The sequence below is a fragment of the Hemitrygon akajei genome, chromosome 18 (assembly GCF_048418815.1).
Source record: "Hemitrygon akajei chromosome 18, sHemAka1.3, whole genome shotgun sequence".
Taxonomy (NCBI): Eukaryota; Metazoa; Chordata; class Chondrichthyes; order Myliobatiformes; family Dasyatidae; genus Hemitrygon; species Hemitrygon akajei.
Window position 1 is genome coordinate 71449909 of NC_133141.1, and position 27664 is coordinate 71477572.

At 41.7% G+C, this 27664-nt stretch overlaps 1 protein-coding gene across 1 annotated transcript in view; it reads right to left on the reverse strand.

Moving 5' to 3' along the window:
• Positions 1-27664, reverse strand: part of LOC140741513 (transformer-2 protein homolog beta-like) — a 42613-nt gene that overhangs the window by 2844 nt on the left and 12105 nt on the right. Inside the window, exons 2-4 of the mRNA XM_073071801.1 lie at positions 26796-26917; positions 21873-22044; positions 14096-14284 (exon numbers count right to left, since the gene is read on the reverse strand). Coding sequence (XP_072927902.1) covers positions 14096-14284; positions 21873-22044; positions 26796-26917 — 483 coding nt within the window. The remainder of the gene's footprint in view (positions 1-14095; positions 14285-21872; positions 22045-26795; positions 26918-27664) is intronic.

Sequence of the window (27664 nt, forward strand, 5' to 3'; positions counted from 1 at the left end):
ACTTTATTGCAATCACTTTCCCATGTATTTAGACAATAGACAATAGGTGCAGAAGTAGACCATTCGGCCCTTCGAGCCTGCACCGCCATTTTGAGATCATGGCTGATCAATTACTATCAATACCCGGTTCCTGCCTTGTCCCCATATCCCTTGATTCCCCTATCCATAAGATACCTATCTAGCTCCTTCTTGAAAGCATCCAGAGAATTGGCCTCCACTACCTTCCGAGGCAGTGCATTCCAGACCCCCACAACTCTCTGGGAGAAGAAGTTTTTCCTTAACTCTGTCCTAAATGACCTACCCCTTATTCTCAAACCATGTCCTCTGGTACTGGACTCTCCCAGCATCTGGAACATATTTCCTGCCTCTATCTTGTCCAATCCCTTAATAATCTTACATGTTTCAATCAGATCCCCTCTCAATCTCCTTAATTCCAGCGTGTACAATCCCAGTCTCTCTAACCTCTCTGCGTAAGACAGTCCAGACATCCCAGGAATTAACCTCGTGAATCTACGCTGCACTTCCTCTACAGCCAGGATGTCCTTCCTTAACCCTGGAGACCAAAACTGTACACAATACTCCAGGTGTGGTCTCACCAGGGCCCTGTACAAATGCAAGAGGATTTCCTTGCTCTTGTACTCAATTCCCTTTGTAATAAAGGCCAACATTCCATTAGCCTTCTTCACTGCCTGCTGCACTTGCTCATTCACCTTCAGTGACTGATGAACAAGGACTCCGAGATCTCTTTGCATTTCTCCCTTACCCAACTCTACACCGTTCAGATAACAATCTGCCTTCCTGTTCTTACTCCCAAAGTGGATAACCTCACACTTATTCACATTAAACACCATCTGCCAAGTATCTGCCCACTCACCCAGCCTATCCAAGTCACCCTGAATTCTCCTAACATCCTCATCACGTCACACTGCCACCCAGCTTAGTATCATCAGCAAATTTGCTGATGTTATTTTCTATGCCTTCATCCAAATCGTTAACGTAAATGGTAAACAGCTGTGGTCCCAATACCGAGCCCTGTGGCACCCCACTAGTCACCACCTGCCATTCCGAGAAACACCCATTCACCGCTACCCTTTGCTTTCTATCTGCCAACCAGTTTTCTATCCATGTCAATGCCTTCCCCCCGATGCCCTGAGCTTTGATTTTACCCACCAATCTCCTATGTGGGACCTTATCAAATGCCTTCTGAAAATCGAGGTACACTACATCCACTGGATCTCCCTTGTCTAACTACCTGGTTACATCCTCGAAAAACTCCAATAGATTAGTCAAGCATGATTTACCCTTGGTAAATCCATGCTTGCTCGGCCCAATCCTATCACTGCTATCTAGATATGCCACTATTTCATCCTTAATAATGGACTCTAGCATCTTTCCCACCACCGATGTCAGGCTGACAGGTCAATAGTTCTCTGTTTTCTCCCTCCCTCCTTTCTTAAAAAGTGGGATGACATTAGTCATTCTCCAATCCTCAGGAACTGATCCTGAATCTAAGGAACATTGGAAAATGATTACCAATGCATCCGCAATTTCCAGGGTGCGGGCAGCGGAGCGGGAGTAAGGAGTGCTCGTGATCGACATACGACTGGAGATCGGAGGATCAGCCGTTGTAGGTAGGCCGAGACCCTCGGACCTACCTGGAGAATACCTGAGGAGGAAGGTAAAGCTGCGCAGGCACGGGTGACGTCAGTGGCGAGCGCGGGCTTTAAAAAGCGGCCCACTTTCAGGAGCGGGCAGCAGAGTGCTGGGCTTTGGCGCAAGAGGACTTCGGCAAGAAGCCTGTTTTTCATTTATTCTGACTAATCTGGGATCAGGTAATGGGGGAGACAGTTAGAGCAGTGGTGTGCTCCGTATGCAGTATGTAGGAGGTCAGAGTCAACACAGTTGTTCCTGATGACCACACCTGCAATAGGTGCATCCAGCTGCAGCTCCTATCAGACCGAGTTAGGGAATTGGAGCAGGAGCTGGATGAACTACGGATCATTCGGGAGGCAGAGGCAGAGATAGATAAGAGTTATCGGGAGGCAGTCACACCGAAAAGACAGGAGGTAGGCAAATGGGTGACAGTCAAGAGAGGCAGGGGGAGCAGACAGAGAGAGAAGAGCACCCCTGTGGCCGTTCCCATCAAAAATAAGTATACCATTTTGGATACTGTTGGTGGGGATGACCTACCAGGAACAAGCTGCAGTGGTCCTGTCTCTGGCACTGAGGTTGGAGCCTTGACTAGGAAGGGGAGGAGGGAAGAGAAGAGAGCGGTATTGATAGGGGATTCTATAGTCAGGGGGGCGGATAGGAGATTTTGTGAGGAAGATCGGAAGTCTCGGATGGTATGTTGCTTCCCTGGTGCCGGGGTCCAAGACATCTCAGATCGGGTGCAGGTTATTCTCGAGAGGGAGGGCAAGAATCCAGATGTTGTGGTCCATGTAGGGACCAATGACATGGGTAGGATGAGTGAGGGGGTCCTGCGTAGGGAGTTCAGGGAGTTAGGTGCGAAGCTGAAGAGCAGGACCTCCAGGGTAACAATCTCAGGATTGCTACCTGTGCCACGTGCGAGTGAGGCAAGGAACAGAAGGATTATACAGATTAATACGTGGCTGAGAGGATGGTGCAGGAGGGAGGGCTTCAGGTTTGTAGATAATTGGGCTTTGTTCCAGGGAAGGTGGGATCTGTTCCGAAGGGACGGTTTACACCTGAACTGGAGCAGTACTAACATTCTTGCAGGGAAGTTAGCTAGTGCTTCTTGGGGGGGTTTAAACTAAATTTGCAGGGGGCGGGGATCCAGAATGTGAGAGAGGATAGCGAGAGGAAGAATAAAGGACAGGTGGGGACTACACGGTTCCGGAATATTAAGTGTGTAGTAGAGGAAGGTGGGGCGGAACAAGTGATAAGGAGGACTCATGTACAGAGGGATGGTCTGACGGAACATGGGGTTAAATGTGTTGAAAGAATAAGTAAATTTAGGAAGGACAACAAAATTCTAGGGGCCTATAGCCCGATGGGAGTTCAGGGAGCTGGGTTAAGCACAATAGGCAGCGATTCAAACAGAGAGAGGAGAAATGGGTTAAAAATTCTATATCTGAATGCACGAAGTGTCAGAAATAAGGCGGATGAGCTTGAAGCCCAGGTGCGAATGGGTAACTATGATGTTGTTGGGATAACGGAGACATGGCTGCAGGGAGATCAGACCTGGGAAATGAATGTACAAGGGTATACGTGCTATCGTAGGGACAGAAATGTGGGCAGAGGGGGTGGGGTGGCCCTGTTGGTGAGGAATGAGATTCAGTCCTTTGCAAGGGGGGGCATAGGGTCAGGAGAAGTAGAGTCTGTGTGGATAGAACTGAGGAACAGTAAGGGCAAAAGGACCCAAATGGGTGTTGTCTACAGGCCACCAAACAGTAGCATGGATATTGGGTGCAAGTTGAATAGGGAGTTAACATTGGCATGTGGCAAAGGTAATGTCGCAGTAGTTATGGGGGATTTCAACATGCAGGTGAACTGGGAGAATCAGGTTGGTGCTGGACCACAGGATAGGGAGTTTGTAGAGTGCCTACGGGATGCATTCTTGGAACAGCTTGTATGAGAGCCGACCAGGGACAAGGCTATTCTGGATTTAGTGTTATGTAATGAACAGGATTTGATAAGCGATCTTGCAGTAAAGGAACCAATAGGAGGTAGTGATCACAATATGATAAGCTTTTATCTGCAATTTGAGAAGGATAAGGGCAGCTCGGAGGTGTCAGTGCTGCAGATGAACAGGGGAAACTATGGAGCTATGAGGGAGGAGCTGGCCAAAGTTGACTGGACGGATAGCCTAGCAGAAAAGACAGTGGAACAGCAATGGCAGGTATTCTTGGGAATAATGCACAAGGTGCAAAATCAGTTCATCCCCCAGAGAAGGAAAGATTCAAAGGGGGGAAAGGGGCCACAGTGGTTGACAAAGGAAGTCAGAGATTGTATAGCATTAAAAAAAAAAGGAAATATGACAGAGCTAAGGTGAGTGGGAGGACAGATGATTGGGAAGTTTTTAAGGAACAACAGAACTTAACTAAAAAGGCAATACGGGGAGAAAAAATGAGGTACGAACGCAAGCTAGCCAGGAATATAAAGGAAGATAGCAAAAGCTTTTTTAGGTATGTGACGAGAAAGAAGATAGTTAAGAATAATGTTGGGCCCTTGAAGAATGAATTGGGTGAAATTGTTATGGGAAACAGAGAAATGGCAGAAGAATTTAATGAGTACTTTAGATCTGTTTTCACTAAGGAAGACACAAGCAATCTCCCAGATGTATGGATGGGCCAAGGACATAGGGTAACAGAGGAAATGAAACAGATTGACATTCGGAAGGAAACGGTGATGAGAAGGCTGATGGGACTGAAGGCTGACAAATCCCCAGGTCCAGATGGTCTGCACCCTAGGGTACTAAAGGTATTTCTCATCAATACTGTGCACACTATTTAAACAATCACAAAAAAAGTATGTGAACCTCTAGGGTAATGCCTTCTACAAAAGCTATTTGGACTCGGGTGTTCCAATCAATGAGATGAGATTGGAGGTGTGGGTTGTAGAGGTGCCCTGCCCTATAAGAAACACACAGGTCAGGTTACTAACAGAGACTTTACTTCTCAAGAAAGATCTATGTGCGCCTTGCCTTGATCAAAACTACTTTCAGAGGACCTTAGAAGAATTGTAGAGATGCATGAAGCTGGAAAAGGCTACAAAAGCGTTTCTAAAGACCTGAGTGCTCATCAGTCCACAGAAAAAGAAATTGTCTACAAATGGAGGAAATTCAGTACCGTTGCTACTCTCCCTAGGAGTGGGTATCCTGCAAAGATCACAGCAAGTGCACAATGTGCAATGCTGAAGGAAGTGAAAAAGAACCCAAGAGTCATAGCAAAAAATGTGCAGAAATCTCTGGAGCTTGCTAAAGTCTCTGTTCATGTGCCCACTATAAGAAAAACACTGAATAAGAATGATGTTCATGGAAGAACACCACAGAAGAAACCACTGCTCTCCAAAAAAAAAACCTGCTGCACGTCTCAAGCTTGTAAAAGACCACCTGGATGTTCCACAACACTTCTGAAACAATGTTCTGTGGCCAGATGAGACCAAAGTTGAACTTCTTTGGCAGAAATGCACACTGCTGTGTTTGGAGGAAAAAGTGTACTGCACACCAGCATCAAAACTTCATCCCAACTATGAAGCATGGTAGAAGGAGCATCATGGTTTCAGGCTGCTTTGCTGCCTCAGGGCTTGGACATCTTGCAATTGTTGAGGAAAAAATGAATTCAAAAATTATATCAAGACATTTTACAGGAGAATGTCAGCAGTCTATTACCTGAAGCTTAATAGAAGCTGGATGTTGAAACAAGACAATGATCCGAAACATAAGAGTAAATCAACAACAGAATGGTTTACAAAGAAGAAAATTCAAGTTTTGAAATGGTTAAGTCAGAGTCCAGACTTTAACCCAATTGAGATGCTGTGGTATGACCTGAAGAGGGCTTTTCATGCAAGGTATCCAAGAAATATCGATGAACTGATACAGTTTTGTATGGAGGAATGGTCTAAAATTCCTCCTCACCATTGTGATGGAGGTTATCGCTGCTAAAGGTGGTTCACCCAGTTATTAAATACAAAGGTTAAATACTTTTTCCAGCCCGGTCTGTGAATGATTAAACAATGTGTTCTAGACATGAAAAGTACAGTTGTGTTATTAGTTTAAGGGGATTATGTTTGCCTATCTATTATTGTGACTTAGATGAAGATCAGACCACATTTTATGAGCAATGCAGAAAACCAGGTAATTGCAAAGGGTTCACAACCTTTTTCTTGCAGCTGCAGATATCTAAAGTGCCTAAGACTTTTGCACAGTACTGTATGTAGTAATTTTATGTATTGCACTCTATTGCTCCAGCAAAATAAATTTCATGACATATGTGATGATGATACACTCCTTCTCTGCCACCTGTTCCACACCCCTCCTGTGGCACTCCACATTTGTCATTTCCAACATCCTTTCCTCCCGCCAGATTTACAAACTCGCTCTCCACTCCACATCGACAAATACAGTACTATGTAAAAAGTCTTAGGCACATACATATAGCTAGGGTGCCCAAGAATTTTGCACAGTGCTGTATGAGTGTTAAGGAAGAAAGCTTCTGATTGGAATTGATCCTGCAGTTATATTATGATATTCTTGAACACAAAGACTGGAAACAGTTTGGCAAATAGAAAAGTTGCATTAACACATTAGGTACAGCTCCTTTATTAATATCTCTCTATATATTTACTTTGAATCCAATTGGAATCACATTTGCAAAATTGGATTAATGAAAATTTGCACAGAATGGAAGAATTTCCAAAGACAGCAGGCCAGGCAGCATCTATAGGGAGAAGCACTGTTGACGTTTCGGGCCGAGACCCTTCGTCAGGACTAACTGAAAGGAAAGATAGTAAGAGTTTTGAAAGTAGGAGGGGGAGGGGGAAATGTGAAATGATAGAAGACCGGAGGGGGTGGGGTGAAGCTGAGAGCCGGAAAGGTGATTGGTGAAAGGGATACAGAGCTGGAGAAGGGGGGGAGATCATGGGATGGGAGGCCTTGGGAGAAAGAAAGGGGGAGGGGAGCACCAGAGGGAGATGGAGAACAGGCAGAGTGATGGGCAGAGAGAGAGAAAAAAGGAGGGGGGGAAAAGACTAAATATGTCAGGGATGGGATAAGAAGGGGAGGAGGGGCACTAACGGAAGTTAGAGAAGTCAATGTTCATGCCATCAGGTTGGAGGTTACCCAGCCGGTATACAAGGTGTTTTGTCTCCAACCTGATGGCATGAAGATTGATGTCTCTAACTTCCGTTAATGCCCCTCCTCCCCTTCTTACCCCATCCCTGATATATTTAGTCTTCCCCATCCCCTTTCTTCCCCTCTGTCTGCCCATCACTCTGCCTGTTCTCCATCTCCCTCTGGTGCTCCCCTCCCCCTTTCTTTCTCCCGAGGCCTCCCGTCCCATGATCCTTTCCCTTCTCCAGCTCTGTATCACTTTCGCCAATCACCTTTCCAGCTCTCAGCTTCACCCCACCCCCTCCGGTCTTCTCCTATCATTTCACATTTCCCCCTCCCCCTCCTACTTTCAAATCTCTTACTATCTTTCCTTTCAGTTAGTCCTGACGAAGGGTCTCAGCCCGAAACGTCGACAGTGCTCTCCCTATAGATGCTGCCTGGCCTGCTGTGTTCCACCAGCATTTTGTGTGTGTTGCTTGAATTTCCAGCATCTGCAGATTTCCTCGTGTTTGAATTTTTGAAGAACTTTCTACAGGGGCACAACTGAGAGCATCCTGACTGGCTGCATCACTGTCTGGTATGGGAACTGTACTTCCCTCAAATCGCATGACTCTGCAGAGAGTGGTGCGGACAGCCCAGCACATCTGTAGATGTGAACTTCCCATGATTCAGGACATTTACAAGGACAGGTGTGTAAAAACAGCCCGAAGGATCATTGGAGACCCAATTCACCCCAACCACAATCTATTCCAGATGCAACCACTGGGGAAGTGGTACTGTAGTATAAAAGCCAGGGCCAACAGGCTGTTCAGGGACAGCTTCTTCCAACAGGCCATCAGACTGCTTAATTCATGCTGACACAACTGTATTTCTATGTATATTGACTATCCTGTACATAACATTTATTATAAATTACTATAAATTGCACATTTAGATGGAGACGTAACAAAGATTTTTACTCGTGTTTATGAAGGATGTAAGTAACAAAGTCAATTCAATTTAAAATTTTGACTGCTGTGCTAGGAAGCATTTTGAAGCAACTCAATTCAACTGAAATCCACTTTCTTATTTATGAAAGGTGTGAAGGGAAAAATTAATATTTATTGAGGCTATTGTGGGTGGCGGAGTAGAGATAAGTCTCTATGAAAGGAGGTGTAAGGTGCTCCTTCCCTCCGTTGGGCTGCAGGTCACTGTGGGCAAGGCGTAGTACCTGCTTAGCCCCCGATCAGGGTCACATAAAGCCACGGGAGCAGGTGGCAGTATGAACAGCTGGTGCAGATCACAAGATTTGGTTACGAGACCCAATGACACCAGGCAGACAATCTCTGAAGAATACTGATAATGGCTGGGGGTGGGGGTGTCACCTCTTGTAAAGACGCTGCCCAGAAAGCTATGTCAAATCACTTCTGTGGAAAAGTTTACCAAGAACAATCAAGGTCATGAAGACCATGATCGCCCACATCATATACACAATGATGATTGAGGCTATTAAATGTTATTGACACAATATTAGAAATTTAGTTACAAAGCACTGATTTAAAATTGCTATTAACATACCTTGCCATGAAAGCAAATTATGCTGAACAATTTTTCAGAAAGTATATTAGATTTTAAATTGGGTTAAGTAGAGCCTACATTTGAGCAGGAATGAAACATTTTAGCATTTTCTCCCATTCAGGGAATGCTAAGAAATGTTGCTCATCACAATTTTAAGTTTTCTACCGTCTACTTTTCCATTAAGCTACTCATTTAATAAACACACACTTGCCAATTTCAAAAGAAAATACAACTGGGGACAAAAATAACAATGGACAGAGCAAAAATAGATATTTATGAAGGTCTGAGCCTTGCACAGACACTTACAAGATGTGCTAAATCTATCAAAATACAATATGTTCCTTGATTAATTGTTTCAAATCCTCTGAATTTTTCCCTCCATGTTCTAATACATCCTGTTAAATTGTACATGAAGTTCAGAAGAATTATTGCCTTCAGTAAAGTACAAATTTTCCAATTAGATTGTGGTTTATGCAGTTCACTTATCTCTAGTTGTAAACAATATTTAATTTAAATAGCTTTACTTTGGACCAAGACAAGTTTTTCCAAATATGAAGTTCAAAGCAAATGGAGGACAAGCAAATTACAAGCAGATTAAATCGCTATTGCAAAGCAATCATTAACAGAGTAGAACAGGAATAGAATCTAAACTTTCAGAGGCCATCCAGCTCTATACAAAGTTCAAAAGTTCAAAGTAAATTATCAGAGTACATATATGTCACCATATACAACCCTGAGATTCACTTTCTTGCAGGTATAATCAATAAACCCAATAATCACAATAGAATCAATGAAGAATTGCAGCAACAGGACATACAATCAGTGTGCAAATACAAAAGAAACAACAATAAATAAGCAATAAATATCAAGAACATGAGATGAAAACTCTTTGAAAGTGAGTCCACAGGTTGCAGGAATAGTTCACTGATACGAAAGTGAAGCTAAGTGAAGTTTTCCCCTTTGGTTCAGGAGCTAGATGGTTGAGGGGTAATAACTGTTCCTGAACCTGGTAGTGTGGGACCTGAGGCTCCTGTACCTCCTTCCTGATGGTTGAGGGGTAATAACTGTTCCTGAACCTGGTAGTGTGGGACCTGAGGCTCCTGTACCTCCTTCCTGATGGTTGAGGGGTAATACCTGTTCCTGAACCTGGTAGTATAAGTCCAGAGGCTCCTGTACCTCCCTCCTGATGGCAGCAGTGAGAGGAGAGCCTGATCTGGTGCTGGATGCTGCTTTCTGGCAAGAATGCTCTCTGAATATGTGCTCAATGGTGGGGAGGTTTTTATCTGTGATGAATGTAGCCATATCCACTACTTATTGTAGGATTTTCCATTCAAAGTGCCTCCACACCAGGCTGTAATGCAACCAGTCAATATACCCTCCACCACGTATCTATAGAAGTTAGTCAAAGTTTTGCCAAATCTTCGCAAACTCTGAAGTAGAAGCACTGCTGTGTTTTAGAAACATAGAAAGCCTACAGCACAATACAGGCCCTTCAGCCCACAAAGCTGTGCCGAACATGTCCTTACCTGAGAAATTACCCAGGGGTACCCATAGCCCTCTATTTTTCTGAGCTCCATATACCTGTCCAGGAGTCTCTTAAAAGACCCTATCGAATCCGCCTCCATCACCATTGCTGCCGGCCCATTCCACACACTCACCACTCTCTGCGTAAAAAATTTACCCCTGACATCTCCTCTGTACCTACTTCCAAGCACCTTAAAACTGTGCCCTCTCATGTTAGCCATTTCAGCCCTGGGAAAAAGCCTCTATCCACACGATCGATGCCTCTCATCATCTTATACACCTCTATCAGGTCACCACTCATCCTCCATCGCTCCAAGGAAAAATAGGCCGAGTTCACTCAACCTGTTCTCATAAGGCATGCTCCCCAATCCAGGCACATCTCATCTGCACCCTTTCTAGGGTTTCCACATTCTTCCTGTAGTGAGGCGACCAGAACTGAGCACAGTACTCCAAGTGGGGTCTGACCAGGGTCCTATATAGCTGCAACGTTACCTCTCGGCTCCTAAATTCAATTCCACGATTAATGAAGGCCAATACACCGTATGCCTTCTTAACCACAGAGTCAACCTGTGCAGCTGCTTTGAGTGGCCTATGAACTCCGACCCCAAGATCCCTCTGATCCTCCACACTGCCAAGAGTCTTACCATTAATACTATATTCTGTCATCATATTTGACCTACCAAAATGAACCACATCACACTTATCTGGGTTGAATTCCATCTGCCACTTCTCAGCCCAGTTTTGCATCCTATCAATGTCCCACTGTAACCTCTGACGGCCCTCCACACTATCCACAACACTCCCAACCTTCGTGCCATCAGCAAATTTACTAACCCATCCCTCCACTTCCTCATCCAGGTCATTTATAAAAATCACAAAGAGTAGGAGTCCCAGAACAGATCCCTGAGGCACACCACTGGTGACTGATCTCCATGCAGAATATGAACCGCTTTTTGCCTTCCGTGGGCAAGCCAGTTCTGGATCCACAAAGCAATTTCCCCTTGGATCCCATGCCTCCTTACTTTCTCAATAAGCCTTGCATGGGGTACCTTATCAAATGCCTTGCTGAAATCCATATACACTACATCTACTGCTCTACCATCAATGTGTTTAGTCACATCCTCAAAAAAAAATTCAATCAGGCTTGTAAGGTATGACCTACCTTTCACAAAGCCATGCTGACTAGTCCTAATCATATTATGCCTGTCCAAATGTTCATAAATCCTGCCTCTCAGGATCTTCTCCATCAACTTACTGAAGACTCACTGGTCTATAATTTCTTGGGCTATCTCTACTCCCTTTCTTGAATAACAGAACAACATCTGCAACCCTCCAATCCTCCGGAACCTCTCCCATCCACATTGATGACGCAAATATCATCTCCAGAGGCTCAGCAATCTCCTCCTTTGCCTCCCACAGTAGACTGGGGTACATCCCATCCAGTCCCAGTGACTTATCCAACTTGATGCTTTCCAAAAGCTCCTGCACATACTCTTTCTTAATATCTACATGCTCAATCTTTTCAGTCCAAATTTTCTACATAATTGCACTTGCATGCTGGACCCAAGACAGGTCTCTGAAATTTAAAGTTGCTGAACCTCTCCACACCTGATCCCCCGATGAGGACTGGCTCATGGGCCTGTAGTTTCCTCCTCCTGAAGTCAATCATCAGCTGCTTGATCTTGCTGACATTGAGTAAGAGGTTGCCATGGCACCACTCAACCAAATTTTTCTCATCTCCCTCCTATATTCTGATTCATCACTACCTACGATTTGGCCAACAGTGGTGTTATCAGAGAACTTGAAGATGGCATTCAAGCTGCGCTTAGCCACACAGTCATAAGTGTAAAGCGAGCAGAGCAGGGGGCTAAGGACACAACCTTGTGATGTATCTGTACTGATGGAGATTGAGGAGATGTTGCCAATCTGCAAGTGAGGAAATCCAGGATCTAATTGCACAAGGAGGTATTGATGCCAAGGTCTTGAAGTTTATTGATTAGTTTTGAGAAGATGATGGCATTGAATGCTGAGCTGTAGTCGATAAAGAGCACCCTGATGTATGCATCTTTGCTGTCCAGATATTCCAAGGTTGAGTGAAGAACCAATGAGATAGCATCATGTATATAGGTTCTCACATTCTTCTTAGGCACCAGCTTAATTGAAGCCTGCTTGAAGTACCTCAAACTGCTGAAGTGAGTGGTTAAAGATCTCAGTGCACACTCCAGCCAGTTGATTAGCACAGGTCTTTAGTATTTGGCCAGTACCCAACCTGGGCCAAATGCTTTCTGTGGGTTCACCCTCCTGGAGGATGCTCACACATCATCCTCAGACTGAAATTACAGCATTATCAGGGGCTGTGGGAGTTCATGATGGCTCCTCCATATTTTGATGATCAAAGTGAGCATAGAATACATTATGCGAACAATTACACAGGTTAAGCCAATTCTATTAACATAGAACTGTTAGGATCTTACAAACTTAAGCATGTTCTTCCTAACTTTATTTTAACAGCACTCAGTACATTTGGGTTAAATATTTACTACATCCACATAACTAGATGGTTTAGACTCAATATGCCTTACTCAGACCTGTGCATTGTACGGTAACTCATATAAGCAATATATGGCAAGGCCTGTACTAATAGCCTGGAGATCCTAGCCTGTCAGTATATCATTTCTGAGTATTACTTTCTTTGGGGAAAGGTGTACATCCTGTTTTGTGTTATTTTCCAGTTGGGGTACTCATCTTGCAAAAAAACAGTAAACCCAGCTTGCTTTCATTACAGTTGCAAACCCACTAAATTGCTTTTTATCTTATTTGTAAACAGGAATACTGCACTTAACAGCTTTCACAGCAGTAGACCCAATATTAAACAATCTTCCTGAGGTTTCACTTTGCTTGCACAGTCAGTGCAATGCTGGAATTATAAGCTACATTCTAAATGGTCAAGTCATTCCATTGACCAGGAACTGGAATTCCATTCCAGGAACTGCAACTCAGGCAACAACTGGGATCCTGAAAGGGTGAGCAAAAGTGGGATAATACTTGGTCTGGCTGCCCATTACTCTGATGTAACCGATTCCCAGAACTTGAGCGCCCGTTCATTCAGGCAGACCTCAAAAAAAAGGCTGAAAATGTAATCTTGAAGTAGAACAAGAAAGTTTTCACTAAATTAAATATACAAGTTGGGGAGCTCAAAGCTGTGCAATAGGATGGGAGATTTATTACTAGCTTCCAATTTTTGCAAGGTCAACAAATTGTGTGGCACATCTATTTACTGAGATACAACCTGGAATAGGTCCTTCCAGCCCAATGAACCATGTCACTCAGCAATCCCACCTTATTTAACCCCAGTCGAATTACAGGACAATTTACAATGACCAATTAATCTACTAACCCACAAAACTTTGGACTATGGGAGGAAACTGGAGCATCTGGAAACCTATGCAGTAACAGGGAGAACTTGCAAACTCCTTACAGATGGTGGAGTTGAACTCTGGAGCCGCCAAGCTGTAATGATGGTGGCTGGTTCTTCATTTGAAGATCAAGAGGGAAGATCTTCCTGCCTGTGCTGCATAGGTTTATAGTCAGGATCGGTGCCCGCGGAATGTTTCAACTCTTTAGACCGGGGGACAACCCACAGCAAGCTGCGACGATTGCAAGGCTGTAGGTTAAGTTTTGATGTTTCCCTTCTCCTTGACAGACTGCCTGGCAAGGCTAATGAGTCCCATCTACCCAGGTTTGGAATCGGAGTTGTCCTTCTCCTTGGCTGGTTGCCAGCCAAGGCTGATGAGCCCAGACTGCCCGCCCAGTTATACCGCTGGACACTCAGTCGCGCCATGACATAGCAAACTGAATAAGAACAGGAACGCCACGTGAAGACGTTGCTATAGGCACAGTAGTGTAAGAGGCTATATGCATCTGACCTCCTGCATGGCAAGCTAAACAGTGGTCCTGTGGCGATCACTACACCTGGAAAGGAGAGGCTATGGGAGACGTTGCGCTAACCGCTACGCTACTGTAGCACCATATGGAGTTATCCTATTCATAGCAAGATAAAGAGATATCAATAGAAAGACAATTAGATGTTTCACTGACAGTTTAAAGTTATATATTTCATATTTCTCATACTGGTGTGTGGTGCTCTTATTTCTTAACATGGACTATGTTAGAAGAGGAAAACATTAAGTCTATTGCTATACTGGAAGTTGGAACACATACTTCTTTAGAGTCTTCAACATTCTCAAAGTAGACAAATGCAAATCCTCTTGATCTTCCTGTTCGCTGGTCATAAACCACATTGATCCCTGCGAGAGGTCCATATCGAGAAAACACTTCACGTAGTTCCCGGTCAGTGGTGTACAGGCTCAGGCCAAACACTCCCAGACAATTATTAGGATTTGGGTTGGTCTAAATAAGAAATCAAAACAGCAGCTCAATAATATTTCACTTTTTTGCACCAAAAGGAAATACTGACAATTTATTGAAATATACATTTTCTTCCCAGCATTGGGTATTACAGAAAACTGATGCTTGGTAGGAGATATATGTGTAAATGACAGCTATACCTGTCATTTACACAGTCATCATATAAACAAGCCCCACTGGTTCCACAACTGTACAATTTCACAGATCAGTTTGGTTCTGTATGCCAGTCAGATGGCCAAACCAAAAAAGTCAGTATATGTTGATCACGTGGTTAAAGCTTCATATTATTCCAACATACCCCTCCAGTTAAGTTCACCAAATCAGTAGAGAATTTTTATTTAACTGGGGCCAACTTTTGCAAATGTATTTATGGATTTTGAGTAAAGAAAAAAATTGAGTTTAATGGTCACCATTTCTGATCCAATCTTCACCCCACCATCGACACAACACTCTAACCCTGTTCCAAGTCACATGGCTCCCAATACACTGGAGAACTATAGATGATAAAGGCCTTTCAAGCAACGAAGGATGACTTTGCTTTCGGATCAAAAAATTGCACACATTTTCAGCAATGGGATAAGCATAAATACAAGATTAAAAATATAATTTACAAAGATACAGATGAATTAAAAGGCAATCAGCATGGAATTAAGGTTGTGCCTCACGAATTGTGATTTTTAGTTTTTAAAAAGGGTTAATGAAGGCAGTGTCAAAATAGCATTCAACAAGTTTTTAAAACTTTTAAACTACAACTATTTTAATTCCAATTCCCATTCCAACATGTCAGGCCATGGCCTCCCTCTTGTGCTAAGATGAGGCCACACTCAGGGTGGATGAGTAACACTTTATATTCCGTCTGGTTAGCCTCCAACCTGATGGCATGAATATTGATCTCTCCTTTTGGAGAAACTCCCCCCACTTCTATTCCCCACTCTGGCATCATACCTTTCAACTGTCCATCACTTTTATCTTTTTCACCCACTTGGTTTCACTTATCACTTTCCAGCTAACCTCCTTCCCTTCCCCCCAACCTTCTATTCTGGCATCTGCCCCCTTCCTTTCCAGGTGATGAAGGTCTTGGCCCGAAATGTCAATTGTTTATTCATTTCCATAGATGCTGCCTGACCTGTTGAGTTCCTCCAGCATTTTGTGTGTGTTGCTTTAAGTTTTTCAAAGGTTCATGTGTTAGGCTGATTGACAAAATAAAGGCTGCAGCATATAAGAGAATGTGACAGATAGTTTTATAACGCGGATTGTCGCGGAACTCTGAACCTTAAACTACTGTGTCCTAGGTTTGGACAATTGTAAATACATAGCAGGTTACTGGCTAATCTGCTGACAGCACTCTCAAAACATCGATTGTTTATTTTCATGGATGCTGCCTGACCTGCTGAGCTCCTCCAGCATTTTGTGTGTTAATATGGAGAGGAACTAGGTCCTATCATGTCCCTAATATTGGAATCAGGTTTGAATGCGAAATAACAAATCAAAACATATAAGGTGACTAGCAGAGAGACTTCCGGTAAGATGGCGATCGTTTAGTCGCTTCAAACTTTTGCTCCATTATATTTCTTATCTTCGCACTATGTGTCTCCCCTTTTAAATCTTAGTTCATTATTTTAATTGTTTTTTTTATCTGCCTGCGAATACGTCTATCTTATAATGGCTACAAAAAGTACTAAACTCGGGAAAAAAGAAACTTCCACGTCTCTGTCGGCCGAGATTCTCTCTATCCTGGAACAGAATCGACAAGACATTCTAACTGATATCAAGACTGAATTTAGAGCCTCTATCAGTCAGCTGGAGTCAAAATTGGACCAGATTAATGCCAGAGTGGATGACCAAGCTGAACATTTATCTCACATCGACCTAACCTCTGAAGATTTAAAACACCGCGCTCAGCATCTGGAAACTCTCTGCTCCAAATTAACGGAGCAAAACAGCAAACTTACTTCCAAAATGGCGGATCTCAAAAATCGGAGCAGGCGCTGCAATCTGTGAATTCTCGGTTTGCCGGAGGCCACCGAAAAGGGCTCTTCCGTTGAATTTTTCTCTTCTTTTCTCTGTGAGATTTTTGGGAAAGAACTTCTCCCGACTCCACCTGAGCTAGAAAGAGCTCACAGGGTCTATGTTCCTCGAGCTGTTTTGGGTTCTAGACCACGGCCAATTATCCTGTGTTTTCATCGATATCAGGTGAAAAATCGTTTGATTATGGAGGCACGCCGAAGAGGTACTCTGACCTTCAATAATAATACCATTCGTATCGTGGAAGATTATGCCCCCCAGGTTCTGAAGATGCGTGCCGAGTTCAAAGGCGTTATGAAAGTGCTCCTTAATCGTGGATTCAAACCTTCTCTTCGTAATCCTGCCAACCTTCGAATTACGCTTACTACTGGAGAATATAAGTGGTTTAAATCAGTTAAGGAGGCTGAGTTGTTTGCTGGAAATCTTCCAGCCATCTTGACTTCTTTGGACCCGGTTTGATTTTCTAAAATGGCTGATAAGTATTTCTTGAATTAAAGTCTTTTTTGCGAACTCAGACTCTACTTGAATAACTTGGACATTAACTACTGAGATTCTAAGGGTTCTAGTTAGTCTCTCCCTGGATTTGGTGCGATTTTCTTAAATAGATGATTTAAATTTAATGTTTCCCTGTGGACTTAGATTTTACTTGTGTAATTTACTCTACTTTTGAATAACTAACTATAGAGAACTACAATTGGTCTTAATTTGTTTCGGAGGCTTGGAGTTTCTTATTGAAGGTCTCCCTGTCGATTTACAGTATAAGACTTGCCTTTTTTAAAAAACTGCTGATATGTACTCTCTTTAAATATAAAATTTCCCTCTTTCCCCCCCTTTATCTTTCTTTTTCAATTTTTCAGAGTTTCTCGCGGGTAGGTTAGCTCTTGATTTTTTTTGTATTAAGTTTTATATTTTTTTTCTGATGAAGTTGTTCCTATTTGTAATTTTGCTTTCTAGTGCATAAATTAGTTAGTATTTGCTATATTATTTACACGGAGCTTATGTTAATGTTACGGAACTGTAAGTTGTTTTTGGGGTATCATTTTTTTGTAGAGCTAGCTGCTTTTTTGGGTAGCCATCTAATTTTGGGTTGCGAGGATGGGGTGGGTTCTCCAGTCCCAACACTATTTATTGTTTTTTCTGGTTTTCCTTGTTATTCAGGACATGTTTGTGTCCTGATCTTATTGATTTATGTTTATATTTTTGCTCCCAGACTGCTATTGCAATGTTTGATTTTATATATGCCTACTACCTTTTACGTATTAACAATTGATAATGGTTAATACATTGAAATTTGTGAGCTGGACTGTAAAGGGATTGAATCATCCTGTTAAAAGGAGGAAAGTCTTCTCCCATATTAAGCAACTTAAAGCTGACATTGCTTTCCTTCAAGAAACTCATATTCGTAGTTTTGATAATTCTCGGCTTATGTCAAAGTGGGTGGGTCAGCATTTTCAATCATCCTTCCCGGCCAAAGCTAGGGGGGTTTCCATTCTTATTAACTCAAATATTCCTTATGAGCTCCATAGTAAGATATCTGATACAAATGGCCGTTTTATTATTGTTTCTGGTAAATTATATAACACTAAAGTTGTATTAGCTAACCTGTATGCTCCCAACTTTGACGATGTTAACTTTTTTGAATGTTTTTTTCCTCATTACCAGATCTGAATTTATATTCTCTTATATTGGGTGGTGACTTTAACTGCTGGTTAAACCCAAATTTGGATCAATCGTCCCGTTACTAGATCACCTACTAAATCTGCTTTAGCTATTCACTCTTTTCTTTCTAACTATGGTATCTCTGATATATGGCGTTTCCTTCATCCTACTGAGAGAGATTATTCCTTTTTTTCACATGTTCAACATACCTTTACTAAAATTGACTATTTTTTAATTGATAATCAACTTATTTCATTTGTCCATTCTTGTGACTATCAGAGTATACTGATCTCTGATCATGCCTCAGCTACTTTGTCTCTAAATTTTCCTGGTCTCCCTCAGAGGAATAAACATTGGCGTTTTAACCCGACTTTATTATTGGATGATGATTTTTTTAAATTTATCAAGGATCAGATAACTTTTTTTTTTTTTAAACACTAATACGTCATTTGAAATTTCATCCCAGATTGTCTGGGATGCTATGAAAGCATATTTGAGGGGTCAAATAATTTCATATACAGCGAATCTTAACAGAAAGTCCCGTATAGAGCGATTAGACTTAATTAATCAGATTAAAGAATTAGATCAATTATATGCTCAGACTAAAAACCCCGAATTATATAAGAAGCGTGTAGAACTTCAAACTAAATTTGACCTTCTCTCTACTCAACCAGTTGAACCTCAACTTCTTGAAAGTAAGAGTCGCTTTTATATTCACGGTGATAAATCTGGTAAATTTCTAGTTAATCAGTTGAGACGTTCAACTGACAACATATTACAAAGATCCTGAAGGAGAACGGGGATATTACATCGAATCACTCAGAAATTAATGATGTATTTAAAAATTTTTATTCTTGGCTTTATTCCTCTGAATGAGAATATTTCTGCTGATCTTTTTTTAAATAGCTTGAATATCCCTTCGCTTTCATCTGATTCTAAAGCAAAACTTAATGAGCCTATATCATTAGAAGAAATATCTTTTGCAATCTCTGCACTGTCTTCAGGCAAATCTCCTGGACCTGATGGGCTCCCCGTAGAATTTTATAAATCATTCTCTTCACTTCTTTCACCTCAGTTACTCTCAGTACTATCTGACTCGTTTAACTATGGTAAATTGCCACCCGCATTTAATGAGGCATGTATTATTCTTTTATTAAAAAAGGGCAAAGATCCAACAGAGTGTTCCTCGTACAGGCCGATTTCTTTGCTTAATGTTGATGTTAAAATTTTGGCCAAAGTTTTGGCTCATAGATTAGAAACTGTTATACCCTCTATTATTTCTGATGATCAAACTGGTTTTTATTAAAAATCGTCTTTTTTTAATATACGGCATTTATTCAATATTTTATATTCACCTTCAACTGGGACTCCTGAATGCATTATCTCTCTCGATGTGGAGAAAGCATTTGATCGTATAGAGTAGAACTACCTCTTTGCGGTTTTAGAAAAATTTGACCTCGGTCCAAGTTTTATCTCTTGGATCAAATTACTATATTTATGTCCTACCGCCTCTGTTTTGACCAATTCTCAACAATCCCAGTTATTTAACCTTAAACGTGGCACCCGTCAAGGATGCCCCTTAAGTCCCTTTCTTTTTGATTTGGCTGTAGAGCCTCTGGCGATTGCATTTCGAAGCTGTCCTGAATTGACGGGGATCTGGAGGGGAGGGGGGGTGTTGAGCATAAAGTTTCTCTTTATGCTGATGATCTATTACTTTTTCTTTCAAATCCATCCACATCCTTACCTCCAATGTTTTCACTTCTTGATCAATTTAGCCAGTTTTCTGGCTATAAACTTAATTTACATAAGAGTGAACTTTTCCCAATTAATAAAGAAGCACGAGTATTAGCATTCCACAACCTCCCCTTTAAAGTAGTTGATAATCAATTTACCTACCTTGGTATTACAGTTACAAGGAAGTTTAAAGATCTTTTTCGTGAAAATTTTGCCAATCTTTTGTATTTTACAAAACAGAGTTTGTCACAATGGTCACCTCTATCTATGTCCTTGGTAGGACGTATTAATGTTATTAAAATGTATGTTCTCCCTAAATTTTTATATTTATTTCAATCTATTCCAATTTTCATTTCTAAAACCTTTTTTGATTCCTTAGATTCTATTATTTTGTCCTATCAGTGGAAGAGATACCCAAGAGATACCTAATGCCCATTTCTTTAGATATCTCCAAATTAGACATTTTATCAATCCTTTATTTCCCAACTTCCCTGAAATGCCCGAGAAAAATGCTATGGACTTACTTCTTTCTATTAATCCATTGGGTAAAGGCTTAATATCTTTTATTCGTAATAAATTAGTATCCTTACGACGTGCCCCTGTGGATAAAATTAGAATGGCTTGGGAGCATGACTTAAATATCCCTTTATCTGATGAGGTTTGGGACTCGATTCTCAAATCGGTTAATTCAACTTCTCTTTGTGCTCGCCACTGTCTTTTACAGTTTAAGATTGTTCATAGGGCCCATATGTCCAAATCTAAACTATCTCGATTTTACCCTAATATTAGTCCTCTTTGTGATAAATGCAAAAGTGGCGAGGCTTCTCTTATTCATATGTATTGGACCTGTCCTAGTCTAGAGAAATTTTGGAGAGATGTTTTTATAACCTTATCCTGTATTCTGAATCGCCACTTAGAACCTAACCCCTTAATTGCTCTGTTTGGTTTCTTGGGTGAGACAGATATACACTTGAGTTCGACTAAATGTCGAATATTATCTTTTGCTTCTCTCCTGGCTAGACGTCTAATTCTTCTTAGATGGAGAGATGTCGCCCCACCCACGCATGCTCAATGGCTTAACGATATCATGTCCTGTTTAGACCTTGAAAAAATTCATTATTTAATTCTTAATTCGGATATAAAGTTTCATAAGGTCTGGGGACCTTTTATTGAGTATTTTCATAACTTTCCTTTTAATTAAGTTTTTTTTTCAGTCCCTTGTTTTCAGCTTTTTTTGGTAGTAGGCATTATTATCTTCTGTTTTCAATTGTATTTAGTTTTGGGGGTTTCAATGTTCTGATTTATATTTTCTACATTTTGCTTTGGTTGGTCTGGAGTTTTTTTTGTGGGGTTGGGGGTGGACACTAACTTTACACAACTTCAACTTGGGTGCTTTTTCAATTATTTTATTTTGTATTATATTACTATCGTATGTTTATCTTGCACTGTACTAATTTCCTATTTTGTTTTTGGGTTTTTTTTGTTTGTAGTGTTGTAGAAAATGCATTAAAAAATCAATTAAAAAAAATAAGGTGACAAGCAGCATTGACAAATCTCAGCTAAGTTGGTAGGGAGATGTTAAACTAGCAGACTCTAAAAGAAAAGCTATTCTACTCATAGTAGCTAGGAAATGATGTGTAGTGTGTGACCAGTTTAACCTCAAGGAGGCTAAAACAGAAATCCAGAGAGTCTGGAACATGTACCCAACCATGCTACTGTAGATCACCTACATCAGTTTGGCCACTATAATTGATGAAAGATGCTCAAGTTGTTGAGACATGTTGCTTCCTGCTACCCTTTCACTGACTGTAGTCTGTCATCGGACCATGACAATGAAGTGCCAAGTTCCTTTTGTTTAGAGGAAAGAGGAGGTATAAGGCGGTTAGATTTGGATAAGGGATACCACATCTCCTCTTCTTACAAATTTTAGTTAGTTCAATACAATTTTGAATGTAATCTTATGAACTCTACTTTCTTTGCTCAATAGACTCAAATTACATCATTAAGATCAGTTGGCACAGAATTTAAAATATTCTGCACAGTTTGAAAGAATATTAGCAACAGAAGACCATAAGATCAAAGAACAAATTTCTTGGCATATTGCTTTATAAAAAAAAAGGCACACCATCATAAAAAGACAAATGATACTGACCCTGCTTCCAATGTGACGTCGCCTGCTGGATATGGGAGAATGGCTGCTGCTTCTTCTACGCCTGTAGACAGGTGAGTAAGATCGGCTCCTGGATCTTCTCCTATACGACCTAGTGTGAGATCTCGATCGTGAATAATACTTTGAGCGACGGCGATGACGACGGGAACGTGACCTTCAGAGACAGAAATGTAACTGATGAACAATTCAATTAGAGAAGACAAATATTCCTGACTGTGATTTCAAAAAGCTCTACACATCAAAACTACATTTTCACTTGTCACTACTGAGATTATGTTTCAATAGACCTCCATTATGGGCAGGGTGGAGGATTTGAAAGGTGCTCCTTCCTTCCTCTAGCCTGCAGGTCACCCTTGGGCAAGGTGTAGCACCTACTTAGCTCTCCCCCACCCCCCAAATCAGTGTCACATGAAGTCATCGGAGCAGGTGTTGGACGGTCGTATGAGCAGCCGGTGCAGTTCACAAGTCCTGGTTATGTGACCACTGACACCAGGCAAACAATCTCTGAAGAGTATTGATAATGGCTGGGGGTCACCCGTCTTGTAAAGACACTGTCCAGAAGGCAATGAAATGACAAGAACAATCACGGCCATGGAAGACAATGCTCACCCACGTAATACGACACGGCACATAACAATAATGATGAGTCCTTCATTGGTAACTTAAATGCAGAAGGACATTGAAATTCTGAAAGGTTTGGAAAAATGATTTTATTGAGAAGTTTGATGGAGTAATATTCAAATTAAAACATTTGCACGTTCAGCGTAAGCTTTAAAGAGAAAAAGTAAACTGCATTGAAATCTCAAGAATAACTGACTGAATAAACATACATAAACTGCACAATCATGGATAAGTTTAATAAGAAATAGAATTCCTCACCATCAGGAGACAAGGTAGACTACAAGACCATAAGATCACAAGATATAAGAGCAGAATTAGGCCATTTGGCCCATCGAGTCTTTTCTGCCATTTCATCATGGCTGATCCAATTTTCCTCTCAGCCCCAATCTCCTGCCTTCGCCCTGTATCCCTTCATGCCCTGACCAATCAACAATCTATCAATCTCTGCCTTAAGTATACATACAGTCTTGGTTTCCACAGCCGACTATGGCAGAGGATTTCAGATTCACCACCCTCTGGCTAAAAAATTCCTTATCTCCATTCTAAAAGGACATCCCTCTATTTTGAGGCTGTCTCCTCTGGTCTTAGACACTGCCACCATAGGAAACTTCTCCACATTCACGCTATCAAGGCCTTTCACCACTTGATAGGTTTCAATGAGGTCACCCCTCATTCTTCTGAATTCCAGTGAATACAGGCCCAGTGCCATCAAATGCTCTTCATAGGACAGGCCATTTGATCATGGAATCATTTTTGGGAACCTCCTTTGAACCTGCCCAGTTTCAGCACATCCTTTCTAAACTAATGGGCCCAAACCTGCTCACAATACTCCAAGTGAGGCCTCAGCATCGCTTTATAAGGTCTCAACATTACATCCTTGCTTTTACATACAAGTTATCTTGCAATGAATGCTAACATCGCATTTGCCTTCCTCATCACAGACTGAACCTGCAAATTAACCATTAGGGAATCTTGCACAAGGACTCCCAAATCCCTTTGCACCTCTGATTTTTGTATTTTCTCTCCATTAAAAAAAAAGTCAGCCCTTTCATTTCTTCTACTAAAGTGCATGACCAGACACTTCCCGACACTGTTTTCCATCTGTCACTTCTTTACCCATTCTCCTAATCTGTCCAAGTCCTTCTGTAGCCCCTTTCCTCAAAACTACCTGTTCCTCCACCCATCCTCCTATCACATCTGCAACCTTTGCAACAAAGCTATCAATTCCATCATCCAAATCATTGACATACAAAGTAAAACAAATTGGTCCGAACACAGACCCCTGAGGAACACTAGTCACTGGCAGTCAACCAGAAAAGGCCATCTTTATTCCCACTCTTTGCCTCCTGACAATCAGCCAATGCATTACCCATGCTAGAATCTTTCCTGTAATACCATGGGCTTGTAGCAGCCTCGTGTGGCACCTTGTCAAAGGCCTTCTGAAAATCCAAGTACACCACATCAACCTGCTTATTTCTTCAAGAATTCTAACAGATTTGTCAGGCAAGATTTCCCTTAAGGAAATCGTGTTGGCGTGTGGCCAAGTGGTTAAGCGTTCGTCTAGTGATCTGGAGGTCGCTAACTCATGCCTTGGCTAAGGCTGCGTGTGTCCTTGAGCAAGGCACTTAAACACACATCGCTCTGCAACAACACCGGTGCCAAGCTGTATGGGTCCTAATGCCCTTCTCTTGGACAACAGGGGTGGTGTGGAGAGGGGAGACTTGCAGCTTGGGCAACTGCCAGTCTTCCATAAGCCTTGCCCAGGCTTGCGCCCTGGAAACTTTCCAAGGCGCAAATCCATGGTCTATCGAGACTAATGATTTCCTACACAAGGAAACCATGCCGACTACAGAATATTTTATCATGTGCCTCCAAGCACCCAGAGAACTAATTCTTGATAACTGACTTCAGCATCTTCCCAGCCACTGAGATCAGACTAACTGGCTTATTGTTTCCTTTCTTCTGCCTCTCTCCCTTCAAGAGGAGAGTGACATTTGTAATTTTGCAGTCTTCCAGAACCATTCCAGAATCTAGTGATTCTTGAAAGATCACTACTAATGCCTCCACAATCTCTTTAGCTACCTCTTTCAGTAAGTTGCATTTTAAAAGAGAAGCTAACTAAGCATGGAGGAGGAAATAGAAGGATGTACTGATGGAGTTAGGTGGATAAAAGCTTTAGTAGAGCATAAATGTTGCTGTGGACTATTCAGTAGATCACATGGACTGTTTCAATTCACATATTAAAAGTTATTCTATCTGATTTCCTAAGTCATAGGCAATTATACAGAGCTGTTTTTTTAAAAAAAAAAGGAATAGTTATTCTATCTACAAGCAGTTATATGAGAATTAACTTGGCCCCCATACCCATTTCACAGCATGGGCAGAACCCGACCTGCATACCCAAAGACCTGCAAAACTGTAAGTTCGTTTTTTTTACGACGGGGCGGACATCGGGCACCGCTACAGCGGCCCTACGAGGGGCCATTTACGGAGATCAGAAACAACTGGCCCACATTTGTGCTGGACATTGGGGGGAAAGAGGAAGTTTTCACAGTGGACCGACTCAAATCGGCCCATGTGGACTTGGCGCAGCCGGTCGAGATTCAGGCACCGTGGCGCAGAGGCAGACCTCCCAAATAGAGTCCGACCCAGACTGAGGACATTGGGGGGTGTATCGCTGGTTCTGGGGGGGGGGGGGGGGGGTGGTTATGTGGCGACCCACTTCCCAGCGCACTCGAACTGGCTCACAAAGTGGCGCGCACCGGCATTGAGGCCGGTCCCAAAGAGGGCACCAAGCCTGCTTCACCAGCAAGGGGAAAAGCCCAAGCGCAGGACGGGACTGTGAATACGTGCCCCCTACAGTATTCCCGTCCGAGGAGGGCGGGATCAGGAAGGCTTTAAAGTGAGGCCGTGAAGTTTGAATAAATCTCTTTTGCAACTGCAGCTCACCAACTCCGTGTCGTTATTTCAGCGCTGCGTGTAGCACACCGCTACACTGTCATAATTTTCCCTCCTCCATAAGATTATTTTACAAAGCAAATAACCTACTTCTACTACATGGATGTCTTGTATTCTTGAGCCCTCGATCTTCTAAATCTTGAGTAAAGGTCCCAACTATACATCTTTTTGCATTATTTTCCTGGGTGCCCGTACCCTTTTTAAAATATGAAAATCTAAATTGTTTGTATTAACCAAGGTTCTAAGTTTTTAATCCAACTGTCTTGTCTTTCAATTGTGTTCTTCTGGAAACTGATCCAGTCCTCTGAACCTGCATTTTTTTTTGTTTTGAAAAACCATCAACTTTGGTACTTTGCAAATGATGTTTCTGTACATCAGATTCCTCTACTCTAGAAGCAGATTTCAAGGAGTCTGCTGCTTCCTATAAGATGTGCAATCTACATTTATCTACACATTGATTCAGCAAGTAACTAAACAAGTGTTGTCTGAAAAAACCTTTGAAATTTCATTTCCAATTTCCAAGGTCAAGTAATTCACTTAAACAGCAAGAACACTTGTCACATCACATATTCTGGCAGTTTGAGTAAATGTCAAATCGCTTCCTACTTTGTTTTACCCTCATTTTGATATTCATTTCAACAGAAGTGGTGATTTCAATATTTAAGAGGAAACTTAGATGAGTCCATGGATGGGAGGGGTACAGACAGCAATGGCCTAGGGCAATGGGACAAAGCAGGTTAATAGTTCAGTATGGACTAGATGGGCTAAAGGACCCGTTTCTGTACTGTAGTTCTCTACAATTTAGTTACTAACTTGCCTTCTCAAATCATAATGCAGTATGCAGCACATCAAAGATCTTTTAGAAATTCAAATAAATATATAGTTAAAAATGAATGGTTTTAATATTACAAATGGACACCTATTTATTTAGAGATACAGCACAGAACAGACCCTACCAATCCAACAGGCTGTACTGCCCAGCAACCCACCCCCTATTTAACACTAGCCTTATTACAGGACAATTTACAATGACCAATAAACTTAGTAAGCAGTATACCTTTGGACTGTGGGATGAACACAACACAGCCATGGGTAGAATGTACAAACTCCTTACAGACAGTGCCTGAATTAAATTCCGATCTCCGAATGTCCTGAACTGTAATAGCGTCATGATAACCGCTACACTAGCATGGCCCCCAAAAGGAAATGGAACAAGGGTAAAAGGAATTAAAGAACTTGCACATACCATAAGACTGCAAACTCTACAGAATTGTAACTGTAAAAAGCATAAGCACACATTAGCTATCCTGTAATATTTCTACTCACCGTGACTTGGAGCGTGATCGAGATCGTGACGCCCTTGACAATGAACGGGAAGCAGATCGGCTTTTCGACTTGTTCAGTTTAGCTGGTGTCCTACTCCGTGATCTCGATATCGACCTCCCATCCTAGTACATCAGGACATTTTATTACCAAGCAAGTAGTGAGCTGAGACTGCAATAACATCCTAACCAGGCAAAATGTAGCACTTAATTTCACCTCAACCATTTCCCTAATATAGAAAACCCCATTAACCTAGCCAGAATATTAAATAGTCCCTGATATCATTTGTCCAATTTTTTTGTATTAATCGGTCTGATTATAAAGTTTAGCATGCAATTTATACTAGAACTGAAGCATACAGACACAAATAGACTATATACATTACTTGGCCTAGGTATCTTTCCTCCAGACACCTTCTTTTAAATTTACTTCACTCGTTTTTACTTTTTCTTTTCTTCATTCTTCATTTTTCAGTTTTCTTACACCGAGAATTCTTCACCTTCCAAACCACTTAATGCCTTACACCATGCATGCTCTTCTATCTGACCATTCTTCGCTCTCATTTCAGCTTCAAATTTATTTGACTGATCTGTAATACTTGTGTGTATAGTCATTATCTTGATTATCTTCCATTATTCCACCTTCTTCATGTACATTAACCTTAATGGAAAAAGAATATTCAGCATGATGAGGTATATGGGATCAGATTAAAACTTGCTGTAAATCTTAATTTCCCATTAAAATTTATTCACCCATTTAAGAAATTTTGAAATGTCTACTGGACCAGGGACAAGCCAATTATCCTTGTTTTGTAAAAATCAGACAGTACTCCAGTTACTCTAAGGTTTGAGATGGCAAAATCAAGCGCTACA